At 44.7% G+C, this 13163-nt stretch overlaps 1 protein-coding gene and 1 long non-coding RNA gene across 2 annotated transcripts in view; one reads left to right on the top strand and one right to left on the bottom strand.

Annotated features, from left to right (window-relative positions):
• The window catches only part of LOC107968777 (uncharacterized), a 32832-nt gene that overhangs the window by 15883 nt on the left and 3786 nt on the right, over positions 1-13163 (bottom strand). The window lies entirely within an intron of this gene.
• On the top strand, positions 9784-11012 carry MTRNR2L4 (MT-RNR2 like 4). The gene has a single exon (NM_001193632.1). It carries the CDS (start codon positions 10165-10167, stop codon positions 10249-10251), a length of 87 nt encoding a protein of 28 aa, NP_001180561.1. The 5' UTR covers positions 9784-10164; the 3' UTR covers positions 10252-11012.

Genomic DNA, 13163 nt, shown 5'->3' with positions numbered 1-13163 from the left:
TCACAGAAACAAGGGAAAAACAAGGTTCATCAAGGGATTCTGACTCCTGAAGAGTTTAGTAGATGAGAATGGTAGGTGAAAGGAAGGATGGATATGAGAAACACTAGGAACTAAACTTAAAATTCATCTATGATGAGTCACAGATAGTTAAACTTTTATGAAACTGCCATGGATAAAAAGTGGTAGAAGATAGGTACATTTGTCTATGGTTGTTGGCTGGTGCACACAAGGTAGTAGGACGTTTTCTAAGGTATGGTGAAAAACAAGCATCATGGTCTCTTGAGCTTTCTGAAAAGTTAAGCATTTGCCCCAAGAATACTTGCCAGCAGCACTTGCAGCTGCAGTGTTTACCCTGAGATAACTTTGCTACAAAATAGCTTGCTTTTATTATTTTTTCAGACAGGGTCTCTCTCTGTCACCCAGACTGGAGTGCAGTGGTGTGATCTCAGGTCACTGCAACCTCTGCATTCCAGGTTAAAGCAATTCTCGTGCCTCAGCCTCCCAAGTAGCTGTGACTACAGGCCTGCACCACCATGCCCAACTAACAGGGTTTTGCCATGTTGACCAGGCTGGTCTTGAGCTGGCCTCAAGTGATCCTCCTGCCTCAGCCTCCCAAAGTGTTGGGATTACAGGTGTGAGCCACTGCTCCTGGCCATCTCTCTTTTATTATTTTCGCATTGCTCTAGTATATCAACTTTGGAAACAAAAGACATCATTCTATTTACAGCATTTAGTAGTGGTATTTCCTTTTACAAAATACAGTAATTCTCAATCGCTGAAAATGTCAAATCCTAGAAAACATAGCATTCTTACATATGATAACATCATTCTCTAACAGTTGTAAGCCAAAGATCTATTTGATGAATCTGATTTTTCTGAAAGACAATTCTGATGATTCAGGCAATTCTAATGTTATTTCTGTTTAGAAATAACTCCAAGAACAGTTTTTATATTTCATTTTCACATTGAAAATCAGTCACATTTGCTTCACCCTCAAGAGAGCATGTTTATATGAAATTAAATGAGTGCTGGCAGCGAGCTTCACTTTTTTTCTAAGTGAGAAAAGTTAAATATGAGCAAAGGAGAATGTGCTTTCTACCTCAAACCCAGAAGAAAATTAGAATTTAAGGGGACGAAGGAGAAGCAAAGGCAGAAGAAGAGAATATACTTTTGTTTCTTTATTGAGCTCTGCCTGGGCCACTGCTTCTCTCTGCATTCGCTGTCCTCGACCATGCCCCTAAGGAGAAGCTCTGCAGGACAGCTCCGAAAGTCACATATTTCACAGCCTCTGCTCAACTCAGAAAAAAAACATCTTCAAAGGGCCTCGACAAAGAGGTGGGCTGGAATGTGACCTATTTGGGACACCATGACTTCATTGGTGATTCATGGTAGAGAAGAGGAGACAGGAGTGGACTAGTTACTGATGGGCTTTGGATTATCAGCTCAGAGAATGTGGCTGGATAAATGAGGAGAGCCAGTGCAAGTCAACGGAAGAGATAAGGAAATTGAGACACTTCTGTGGCCTCACTAGTAGGCTCCTCCCATTCCTGGGCCTACCGTGGCCAGGTAAATGGGGGTACAACTGTTGAACTCCTTGCATGTTTAGGTTGCCTCTGCCCTCCAGGCTGCTTTGTCCTCTAGTCTGCTGGGCAGAAAAATGAAAACAAGTACCTTTGGAGTCTCCAATCCATGCTTGTCAGCCACTCTAGATGACCTGAAGTAGACAGGTAAGGGTTGGGAGAATACATTCATTTATTCCGGAAACATGTGATTGCCTACAATATATGAGGTACTGGAGCCAAACATAAAGCAGTGAACAGGGCCAGGGGTGGTGGCTCACACCTGTCATCCCAGCACTTTGGGAGGCTGAGATGGGTGGATCGCTTGAGCTCAGGAGTTTGAGACCAGCCTGGGCAACATGGCAAAGCCCCATCTCTACAAAAAAATATAAAAAATTAGCCTGGAGTGGTGGTACGCGCTTGCAGCTATTCGAAAGGCTGAGGTGGGAGGATGGCTTGAGCCCAGGAGGCAGAGGTTACAGTAAGCCAAGATCACGCCACTGCACTCCAGCGTGCAAGATTCCCCATGTTAAGGGGGAAAAAAAAGCAGTGAACAAAGCTTCTTCCAGAAGCAGCCACATTGGACTCTTCAGAGGTATCAGCACCAGTCAGGCAACACTGCCCAGCTCCCAACCCCCAGCACCCTCGCCAAATCCAAGTCCCAGCTCTGCGGGGCCTCTCTTCCAAGCTTCCAAGGTCTGGTAAACCCAACCCTTTCTCTATCCAGACCCCATGTGTGGTAGCTGTTTCCTACAGTTACTATCTCTGTCACTGCAGTTTTCCCTTTACACTTTTTTTTCAATTCTACCACACCCACTTTACAAATTCTTTACATTAAGTCCCCTCTTTGAAACATCAAGAATGGTTTCTGTTTTCCTGACTGGACTTTATTATCACATGTGATGATAAGAGTTTGGATTTTATGATAAGTATAATGGGAAGCCACTGAAGAATTAGGCAGGGAAAGACACAATTCTCTTATTCTGGCTGCTGTGTGGAGTATAGGTCAGAAGAGCTAAAAGTGGTAGCAAGGGGCCGGGCGCGGTGGCTCACGCCTGTAATCCCAGCACTTGGGGAGGCTGAGGCGGGCGGATCATGAGGTCAGGGGATCGATACCACCCTGGCTAACAGGGTGAAACCTGTCTCTACTAAAAATACAAAAAATTAGCCAGGCGTGGTGGTGGGCGCCTGTAGTCCCAGCTACTCGGGAGGCTGAGGCAGGAGAATGGCGTGAACCCGGGAGGCGGAGCTTGCGGTGAGCCGAGATTGGGCCACTATACTCCAGCCTGGGCAACAGAGTGAGACTCCATCTCAAAAAAAAAAAAAAAAAAAAAAGTACTAGCAAAGAGACCAGGTAAGACTTTCTTAGCTGTGAGGTCTAGAAACTCAGTTGTCTAGTCTAGTGATGGCAGTGGATACAGAAAAAAGTGGATGGGTTTTGTACATTTTGGGCGCACAGTCAACATAATGTAGTGGTGATAGATTAGTTATGGAGGTGAAGGAGAGAGTTCTCATTTATGTCTATTACTAGGGCTTTCCTACTATTATCTGGGTCAATGGGTGAAACTCAAATAAGTGGAGGTCAGAGAGGGAAAAGTAATTCACAGAAAGAAAGGAGAGATACAACCCCACATGGAAAGCAGGCCCTCTAAGTGGTATCTTTGAGAGGGAGAGTAATTGTCATCCCTCTTCTAGAAATGGAAATACATCTTAGAGGGAGGAAGGATGGGCACACAACAGTCTTTGGCTCAATCCACAGTAAAGACAGAATTATATTCCAGGTTTCCCAGGGTGCAGAGGGCTCTCTTCTTACTAAGTCTTTTATGTAACTCTTCTAGGAGAGAATGTTTACTACCACTTAGCTTTTGGGCTGGGTCTTGGGGGCTAGGAGTCCAGCCAGGTTGGCTCCTCAATGTCCTCTGGTCCATTTCTTCATGGAGGGGACAGGGCTTTGGCACATGGCTGCTGCTCTCCTTGTGACATTCATCTGGAGACACTTCAACTTGTTGTGACACAGCTCTGGATGTGCAAATAACCCAGCTCCTCAGGCTGCACAGCTATTGTTTTGGGCACCTTGCATTATCAGTACCAGGTTAGGTATTTTCACTAAACTGCTGTTGATTAAGGATGGTGAGGAAGATCTTTGTTTCTTCAGCACCCTAGTGCATACCTTCCACCAGGAGGGTACACTCAGAATGACAGTTCAGGGCTGTTTCTCTCAGTCAATTGACCACAGGCCCTCACCATTTGACTTTCCATTGCTTAACAAGCCCAATACCACACTAACCACTTGAGAATGTATTTGAAGTATGTTGTACAAAAGGAAGACCCCAAGTCTACAGATTTCCTCTTATGTCTAATACTACCCTCCAGGATTGGTGTAGCCCTTCAGAGGCCCATTAAAAAACCAGGTCATTCCCTGGTAAGTTACACAGTGGGCTCTCTACACAGTTTCCATACCTCCTTCCCTCACTGAAACATTTTAACTAGTTGACATAATTTTTTTTCAATTGACACTATTCCTTTTTTCCAAAGATTCCTAACCAGTCCCTGTAGACTGGATCAATCATCTCGCTACAACCCAGAGAAGTTGGGCAGAGCCTACAGGCCATCACTGGTCCACAGTTCTACCATGGCTCCTCAGCTGACAGTGGCTGTTAGACGGTCAGAGCCAAACAAGAGCTGGGCGCCTCATTCACCTTTCCTCCGGCTACCTCTCTGCTGCTTCTCTTGTGAGTTCAGTCTGGAAACAGCCCAGAACTTCTGGGATCCTGGCACAAAAACGCACCCATTTCATAGCTCACTTCATCACAGGCAGAATCCTTGGCTCCTCACAGTCCTGGAAATAGACTCAACCATAACTTGGTTTCTGGGTAGAGACCAAGAGAAGGACTGAGTGTTCTTCACTTGCAGAGAATATGAGACTCTAGCAAGCGGCCCCACCATTCCCCATGGCAGTCAGCCTGAAAGCTGTGAACTTGGTGTTGACCTGTGTGGCATCTGGAGGAAGCTGTACTCCTGCAGCAGCTCAGCCACTACCCTTACAGTTGGCCGTTCCAGGGGCAAGTCGAGTTTTTCATAGATTTAAGATTTATGGAGATTTGTAAGTAAAGTCTTGGTTTCCTGGTAGCCCCAATTCATACCTGCTCTCCTAGGTTAGGTGACTTGCACAGTGACTAAATGAAAGAGCTGGACATTTTCCCCTCATCTGTAATTTCTCTTTTTAAATGAGGATTCCTAGATGCCACCACCAGAGATTCTGATTTGTCAGTCTGGGGCAGTTTTCCAAGTGCTTTTGTGTGCTTATGCCTGTTTGAGAGACATGAACCCCTTTCTTAGAGATAGAGGACACTGGGGCCTAAGGTCAGTATCAGACAACGCATGAACCTCCAGCTCTACAGATTCCACCAAAAAGTGTTAGGATGGTGCCGTAGTGAGGGCTTTGGAGTGAGACAAACCAGATTTAACTTCTAATTTTGTTATAACCTATTGCTGTGTGTCTTTGGACACTTATGTAAGTAGGTAAGTAAGTACACAAGTACTTAACCTTTCTGAGCCCAGCCTCTTCATCTTACAGTCAGTGATGACAATGTCTACCTCTCAGAGGGGTTTAAAGGGTTAAGTGCTTTCATGTGTGGAAGCCATTTACATGTAACCTACCACACTGTAAAAGCTTCACATATGCCAGCTATTACTGGATATGTCTTGAGTTTTACCAGGCAGGATAAACAAGCGCCAAACAACCTCCAACAGGCATTACTGATGGCTACATCTACAACTCTCCCAACACCATATTCTTCAGTCGGTCAGTGAGTTCATTTGTTCATTAAATACAGTATGATAAAACTGCTATTTATTTTGCCCAGGTATGTTTATAATGTGCCAGGCAAAGAGAGATATGGAAGACCTGGTCACTGCTCCAAGGGAGAGGAGCTAGATTTTGAACATAGGTCAAATCAATTCCAAAACCTTTCATTACTTCCATTTCACTTTCACTCCGTTTTTACAGTCTAAAGGTAGAAAAGGCAAAAAGAGACCCATTTAAAAAGAAAGAAAGAGCTAGGCGTGATGGCTCAAGCCTGTAATCCCACCACTTTGGGAGGCCAAGGCGGGCAGATCACCTGGGGTCAGGAGTTCGAGACCAGCCTGGTCAACATGGTGAAACCCCATCTCTACTAAAAATACAAAAATTAGCTGGGCCTGTTGGCGTGCGCCTGTAATTCCAGCTACTCAGGAGGCTGAGGCAGGAGAATCGCTTGAATCTGGGAGGCGGAGGTTGCAGTGAGCTGAGATCACGCCACTGCACTCCAGCCTGGGGACAGAGTAAGAGTCTGTCAGAAAGAAAGGAAAGAAAGGAAAGGAAGGGAGGAAGGAAGGGAGGGAGAAAGGAAGGGAGGAAGGGAGGAAGGAAAGGAGGGAGGGGAAGGAAGGAAAGGAAGGAAGGAGGAAAGGGAAGGAGGGAGGGGAAGGAAGGAAGGAAAGAAAAGAAAGGGAGAGAGGGAAGGAAGGAAAAAAGAAAAGAAAAGAGGAGAGAGAAGAAAGGAAGGAATCAGAGATCTCACTTGTTACCCAGCCCCGCTTACCTACCATCAAGGTAGTGTCTGTTGGAATCCCCAGTTGTTGTTTTTTTTTCTTTTACAAGTCAAGACTTTAGACCCAGGCACAGGAGATGGTGACATAAATTGACATGTCAGAAGTAGAATTCATACCCCCAAGCACCAGCAGAGAGCTCTGTGGGGCTGGCCAAGCACACAGTGGGGCTTCACCCGTTCGTTCACACCTTCCCTTTGCCCTCTTACCTTGGCTCTTAGCCTTTGTTGAATACCTGGGCTCTGGACCATTTCAGCTCTACTGTCATTCTTTCTCAATGGCTAAGCCACCTGACATCTCCACATGGGATCTTCTAGTCCTCTGGTATTAACAGTATCTTTTGATTCCGGCTCACTCTGTCCAGACTAAACTAATCCCTATAAATCTGTTCAGAAAACTTGCTTATCAGTCCAAATTAAAATCAGGTTCTCTTCCTTGGGTGCCAATAGGTCACCATGAATGTCCCAAGTGTCTGAGGAGTAATGAAGAAACCACAGTTGATTGTTGCCTGGCAAGGGCTGACCAAGATAGACAAGAAGTCGCTCTGCAGAGCCCTGTTGTAACTCCAGCCTCATGCCAAACTGCTCAACTACCTTTGCTGCTAGAAGTGGTTGAAGGACTCAGTGGAAAGTAATTCCATGAAATTAGGACATGCTACCCCCAAATAAGCCTTTAACAGAAGTCCTCTCCCACAAGTGTGCAGCTGCTGTCACTGCATAAGACCTGGAACTCAGGACTGCTGTCTGCCTCTCTCTGGTCACCCTGCCTATCTTGAGGATCTGTAAGTAGTGAAAACTCTGAAACTTTCACAGTGTGGCTGTGGTGATCTCACCCACCCCTGATGGTGACACCACTCCCGAGGAACCCAGGCAGCCAGATCCCCTGCTGGTTTCTTCTTCTGGGGCCTCTGGTGGCTGCTGGGCACAGTAGCTAAGTTAATGGAGAAACCCAAAGAGTTCTGTGCAAAACACCAAGACATGACCCTTCTAGGGGCTATCATGGAATATGGGCCTTTCTGAAGGGAGGACTGGAGGACATGACAAAGCTTAGATAAGGAACTGAGCTGTCTCAGTCTGGCAGCTGCACCACGATTTCACCTGCTTCTTTCCCCCAATTCTGGTCATGACACAACTGTACGGTCATGTCTATGATGTCACAGGCACTGATGAGCTTTCTCAGTCTGGCAGCTGCACCACCATTTCACCTGCTTCTTTCCCCCAATTCTGGTCATGACACAACTGTACGGTCATGTCTATGATGTCACAGGCACTGATGAGCTCTCATCCCTGGATTCTTCCCCTTCCAGCCTGAGACTCTTTTGTGTCTCACCATTTCTTGGAGTCACTGGGTTCCTCTATAAGGCCTTATGGTCTGAATGGTCCTGAGTATGAGCTCTGGCTCTTCTCTTGGGAAAGTCCCTGAGGAAGGGGGCTTCATTGGCTCTAATAGGAGCTTGGCAACTCCCCCCATAATCCCAGAGAAAAAAAACCCTATCACTGACACCCTACCTCACCCCTTCAGAAATCCCTGTATGGGCTCAGAGAGCAGAGGTATGGTAACAGAGATTCCTGAAAGCCAGAGCTAAACACTTGAACGTGGAGCGGGGCAATTGCAGCTGAGCAGAACAGAATTAGAAGAGCAGTCAGACATTCATGTGGCCAAGAAGCACGTGAAAAAATACTCATCACTAATCATAAGAGAAATGCAAATCAAAATCCCCATGAGATACCATCTCAAAGCAGTCAGAATGGCTATTACTAAAATGTCAAAAAATGACAGATGCTGGTGAGGATGCAGAGAAAAGGGAATGCTTATACACTGCTGGTGGGAATGTACATTAGTTCAGCCACTGTGGAAATCAGTTTGGAGATTTCTCAAAGAACTTAGAGCTACCATTGAACCCAGCAATCCCATTACTGGGCATACAGCCAAAGGAATAATCGTTCTACCAAAAAGATACACGCACACATATGTTCTTTGCAGCGCTATTCACAATAGCAAAGACGTGGAATCAATCTAGATGCCCATCAATGGTGAAGTAGATAAACAAAATGTCATACATATACACCATGGGATACTACACCACCAAAAAAAAGAATTAAATCATGTCCTTTGCACCAACATGGATGGAGCTGGAGGCCATTATTTTAAGCGAATTAACACTGGAAGAGAAACCCAAATACCACGTGTTCTCACTTGTAACCGGGAGCTTAGAAGTACACATGGATACAAAGAGGGGAACAACAGACACTGGGGCCTACTAGAGGGTAGAGAGTGGGAGGAGGGTGAGGACTGGAAAACTACCTATTGGATACTATGCTCATTACCTCGGTGACAAAATAATCTGTAAACCAAACCCCCTCGACATGGAATTTACCCGTGTGTAACAAACCTGCACATTTACCCCCGAACCTAAAATAAAAGCTGGAAAGAGGGAAAAAAAAAATAGAGCAGTCAAGGTCTTAGCACCACAGCTGCCAGGGACACAGAGCACATCAGGGTCCTGTTGGCTTAGGGCAGTGCAGGAAGGTCTGTGGCTGCTCCCACCCCAGATCCACAGCTGTCACACCGTGCAGCACAGTACCCAGCCCCAAGCTGGTCCCACTTTGGCCCCCTCCCTCTCTCTCTCTTTTTTTTTTTTTTTTTTTTTTGAGATGGAGTCTCACTCTGTCACCCAGGCTGGAGTATAGCGGTGCGATCTCGGCTCACTGCAACCTCCGCCTCCCGGATTCAAGCGATTCTCCTGCCTCAGCCTCCTGAGTAGCTGGGATTACAGGCACGCGCCACCCACACCCGGCTAATTTTTGTATTTTCAGTAGAGACAGGGTTTCACCATGTTGGTCAGGCTGGTCTCAAACTCCAGACCTCGTGATCCACCTGCCTAGGCCTCCCAAAGTGCTGGGATTACAGGCATGAGCCACTGCGCCTGGCCTTTGGCCATCTCTTGAGCAGAAAGCCAGCTGTATTGATCTGTTTGGGGGAGAGGTGTGACTCAGACACTGAGGACTTAAGTAAAGTGCCCACACCTTGTTGGGCATTGCAATCCCTCCATCACAGAGCAGGTCTTTCAAGAATCAGGAGATTCTCATTCAGAGTAGGACCAGGTGAACATAACCTGCAGAGGAGAAAGGATGCATTTCACAGGAGACAAATCTCCCATCCTTAATATTGTCCTTCTTTGGGACAGCTGTTTAGACCCTAGGAAATAACCTTCCTCCAGAGAGTAAAAAATATTACCACCATAGTTGGCCCAAAAGCAGCTACCGATTAAGAAAGCATTCAAGGCCAGGTGCGGTGGCTCACGCCTGTAATCCCAGCACTTTGGGAGACCGAGGTGGGCAGATCACCTGAGGTCAGCAGATTGAGACCAGCCTGACCAACATGGAGAAACTCCATCTCTACTAAAAATACAAAATTAGCCAGGCATGGTGGTGCATGCCTGTGATCCCAGCTACTCGGGAGACTGAGGCAGGAGAATCGCTTGAACCCAGGAGTTGGAGGTTGCAGTGAGCCAAGATTGCGCCACTGCACTCCAGCCTGGACAACAAAAGCGAAACTCCGTCTCAAAAAAAGAAAAAAGAAAAAAAGAAAGCTTTCAAGCTCAACATCCAATTATTTTAAATCCTAATCACTCTATTGAACTCCTAACATTACATTAGACTAATCTATTACTTAATAGAAGCAATAATGTTAATATTAGTAACATGAAGACATTCTCCATTGCATAAGCTTATATCAAACCAGAATCCACTGACAGTTAACAGCCTAATATTAGTAAAGAATAAATACTCTATTATTTATACCATTAATCCAACACAGGTATGCTCTAAGGAAAGATTACAAAAAGTATAAGGAACTCGGGAAATCTTACCCCACCTGTTTACCAAAAACATCACCTCTGCCATCACCAGTATCAGAGGCACCGCCTTCCCAGTGACATATGTTCAACAGCTGCGGTATCCTGACATTGTAAAGGTAGCATAATCACTTGTTCCCTAAATAGGGACTTGTATGAATGGCCACGCAAGGGTTCAGCTGTCTCTTACTTTCAGTCAGTGAAATTGACCTATCCATGAAGAGGCAGTATAAACAAATAAGATGAGAAGACTCTATAGAGCTTTAATTCATTAATGCAAATAGAAACTCAAAAAAAGCCTACAGGCCCTAGCCTACTATCTTTGCATTAAAAATTTTGGTTGGGGTGCCCGGTGTGGTGGCTCACGCCTGTAATCCCAGCACTTTGGGAGGCTGAGACGGGCAGATCACGAGGTCAGGAGATCGAGACCATCCCGGCCAACATGGTGAAATCCAGTCTCTACTAAAAATACAAAAATTAGCTGGGTGTGGTGGTATGCGCCTGTAATCCCAGCTACTCAGGAGACTGAGGCAGGAGAATGGCTTTAACCCAGGAGGTGGAGACAGCAGTGAGCCAAGATCGTGCCACTGCACTCCAGCCTGGCAACAGAGCCAGACTCTGTCTTAAAAAATAAATAAATAAAAAATAAAAAAATAAAAATTTTCTTTTATTTCAGAGCATAATTCAACCTCCAAACTACCTAAACTAAGACCGCACTAGTCTAAGCAAGTTAACACACACTGACCCAATAATTTGATCAACAGAATAAGTTATCCTAGGGATAACGGCACAATCCTATTCTAGGGTCCGTATCAACAATGGGTTTACAGCTTCAATGCTGGATCAGGACATCCTAATGGCGTAGCCGCTATTAAGGGTTCGTTTTTTCAACTATTAAAGTCCCATGTGATCTCAGTTCAGATCGGAGTAATCCAGGTCGGTTTCTAACTATTTAACATTTCTCCTAGTACAAAAGGACAAGAGAAACAGGGCCCATTTCACAAAGCACCCTTGCCACCATAAATGATGCTGTCTCAATCTAACAAATCATCACACACTCTACCATCTTAAACAGTGTTTAAGATGGCAGACCCTGGCAATTACCTAAGACTTAAAACTTTAAAATCAGAGGTTCAACTCCTCTTCTTAACAATATGCCTATAATCAATCTTCTCCTACTTATTATTACCACTTTAATCGCTATAGTATTCCTCACACTCATTGAATGAAAACTCTTAGGCTACATACAATTACGCAAAGGACCTAATATTGTAGGTCCCCATGGACTGCTTCAACCATTCGCTGATGCAATAAAACTTTTAGTCAAAGAACCTTTACGTCCCTCAGCGTCTACTATTACCTTTTATACTACTGCTCCAACCCTAGCTGTTTTGATCGCTCTCCTCTTGTGAACTCCCCTCCGCATACCAGATGCTCTGATTAATTTTAATATAGGCCTCCTATTTATACTAGCCACATCAAGCCTAGCCATCTACTCTATCCTATGATCAGGATGAGCATCTAATTCAAATTACGCACTAATCGGCACATTACAAGCTGTAGCCCAGACAATTTCATATGAAGTCACTCTAGCCATTATCCTTTTATCAGTTCTACTAATAAGTGGCTCATTTAACTTACATGCATTTATCACAACGCAAGAATTCCTCTGACTGCTTCTACCATCATAACCCCTAGCCATAATATGATTTATCTCCACACTAGCAGAAATGAACCGAGCCCCTTTTGAACTAACAGAAGGAGAATCAGAGTCAGTCTCAGGCTTTAACATCGAATATGCCACAGGTTCATTTGCCCTCTTCTTTATAGCAGAATATATGAATACTATCGTAATAAATGACTTAACTATTACCATTTTTCTAGGAGCACTACACACTATATATTCACCAGAACTCTATACCACAAATTTCATTACCAAGACCTTTCTTTAACCACCCTGTTTTTATGAATTCAAACAGCATATCTCCAATTCCGCTATGACCAACTTATATATCTTCTATGAAAAAATTTCCTACCGCTTACACTAGCACTCTGCATATGATGTATCTCAATGCCTATTCTAACTTCCAGCATCCCACCCCAAACATAGGAAATATGTCTGACAAAAGAATTACTTTGATAGAGTAAACAATAAAGGTTTAAATCCTCTCATTTCTAGGACGAAAGGAATTGAACCCACCCCTGAGAATCCAAAATTCTCTGTGCTACCCATTACACCAAGTCCTAAAGTAAGGTTGGCTAACTAAGCTATCGGGCCCATACTCCAAAAATGTTAGTTATACCCTTACTGTACTAATTAACCCATTAGCTCAACTTATTATTTCCCTTACTATTTTCACAGGAACTCTTACCACAATGCTAGGCTCACATAGATTTCTCATCTGAACAGGCCTAGAAATGAACATACTAGCTCTTATCCCAATCTTAATTAAAAAGATAAATTCAGCCAGGCGCAGTGGCTCACGCCTGTAATCCCAGCACTTTGGGAGGCCAAGGCGCGTGGATCACAAAGTCAAGAGATTGAGACCATCTTGGCCAACATGGTGAAACCCCGTCTCTACTAAAAATAAAAAAATTAGCTGGCCGTGGTGGCGCATGCCTGTAGTCCCAGCTACTCAGGAGGCAGGAGAATCGCTTGAACCCAGGAGGCGGAGGTTGCAGTGAGCTGAAATTGAGCCACTGCACTCCAGCCTGAGGACAGAGCAAGACTCCGTCTCAAATAAACAAACAAAAAAAGATTTACAGTCTAATGCTTACTCAGCCATTTTACCCTTTTCCCACTTATGTTCATTAATCGTTGATTGTTTTCAACTAACCACAAAGACATCAGAATACTATATTTAGTATTCGGCGCATGAGCGGGAATAGCGGGCACCACCTTAAGCCTTCTAATTCAAGCAGAATTAGGCCAACCAGGAACTCTGCTAGGAGATGATCAGATTTACGATGTTACTGTTACTGCCCACACATTCGTCATAATTGTCTTTATGGTAATACCAATCATATTTGGGGGTGTTGGCAACTTGCTAGTCCCTCTGATGATTGGTGCACCTGATATGGCATTCCCCCGGATAAATAATATGAGCTTCTGACTTCTCCCCCCATCTTTTCTACTCCTACTTGCATCTTCAGTAGAA

This window comes from Pan troglodytes, chromosome 18 (genome assembly GCF_028858775.2).
Source record: "Pan troglodytes isolate AG18354 chromosome 18, NHGRI_mPanTro3-v2.0_pri, whole genome shotgun sequence".
Classification (NCBI taxonomy): domain Eukaryota; kingdom Metazoa; phylum Chordata; class Mammalia; order Primates; family Hominidae; genus Pan; species Pan troglodytes.
Note: the sequence above shows the minus strand (reverse complement) of the source record. Positions and strands in the feature narration are given on the sequence as shown.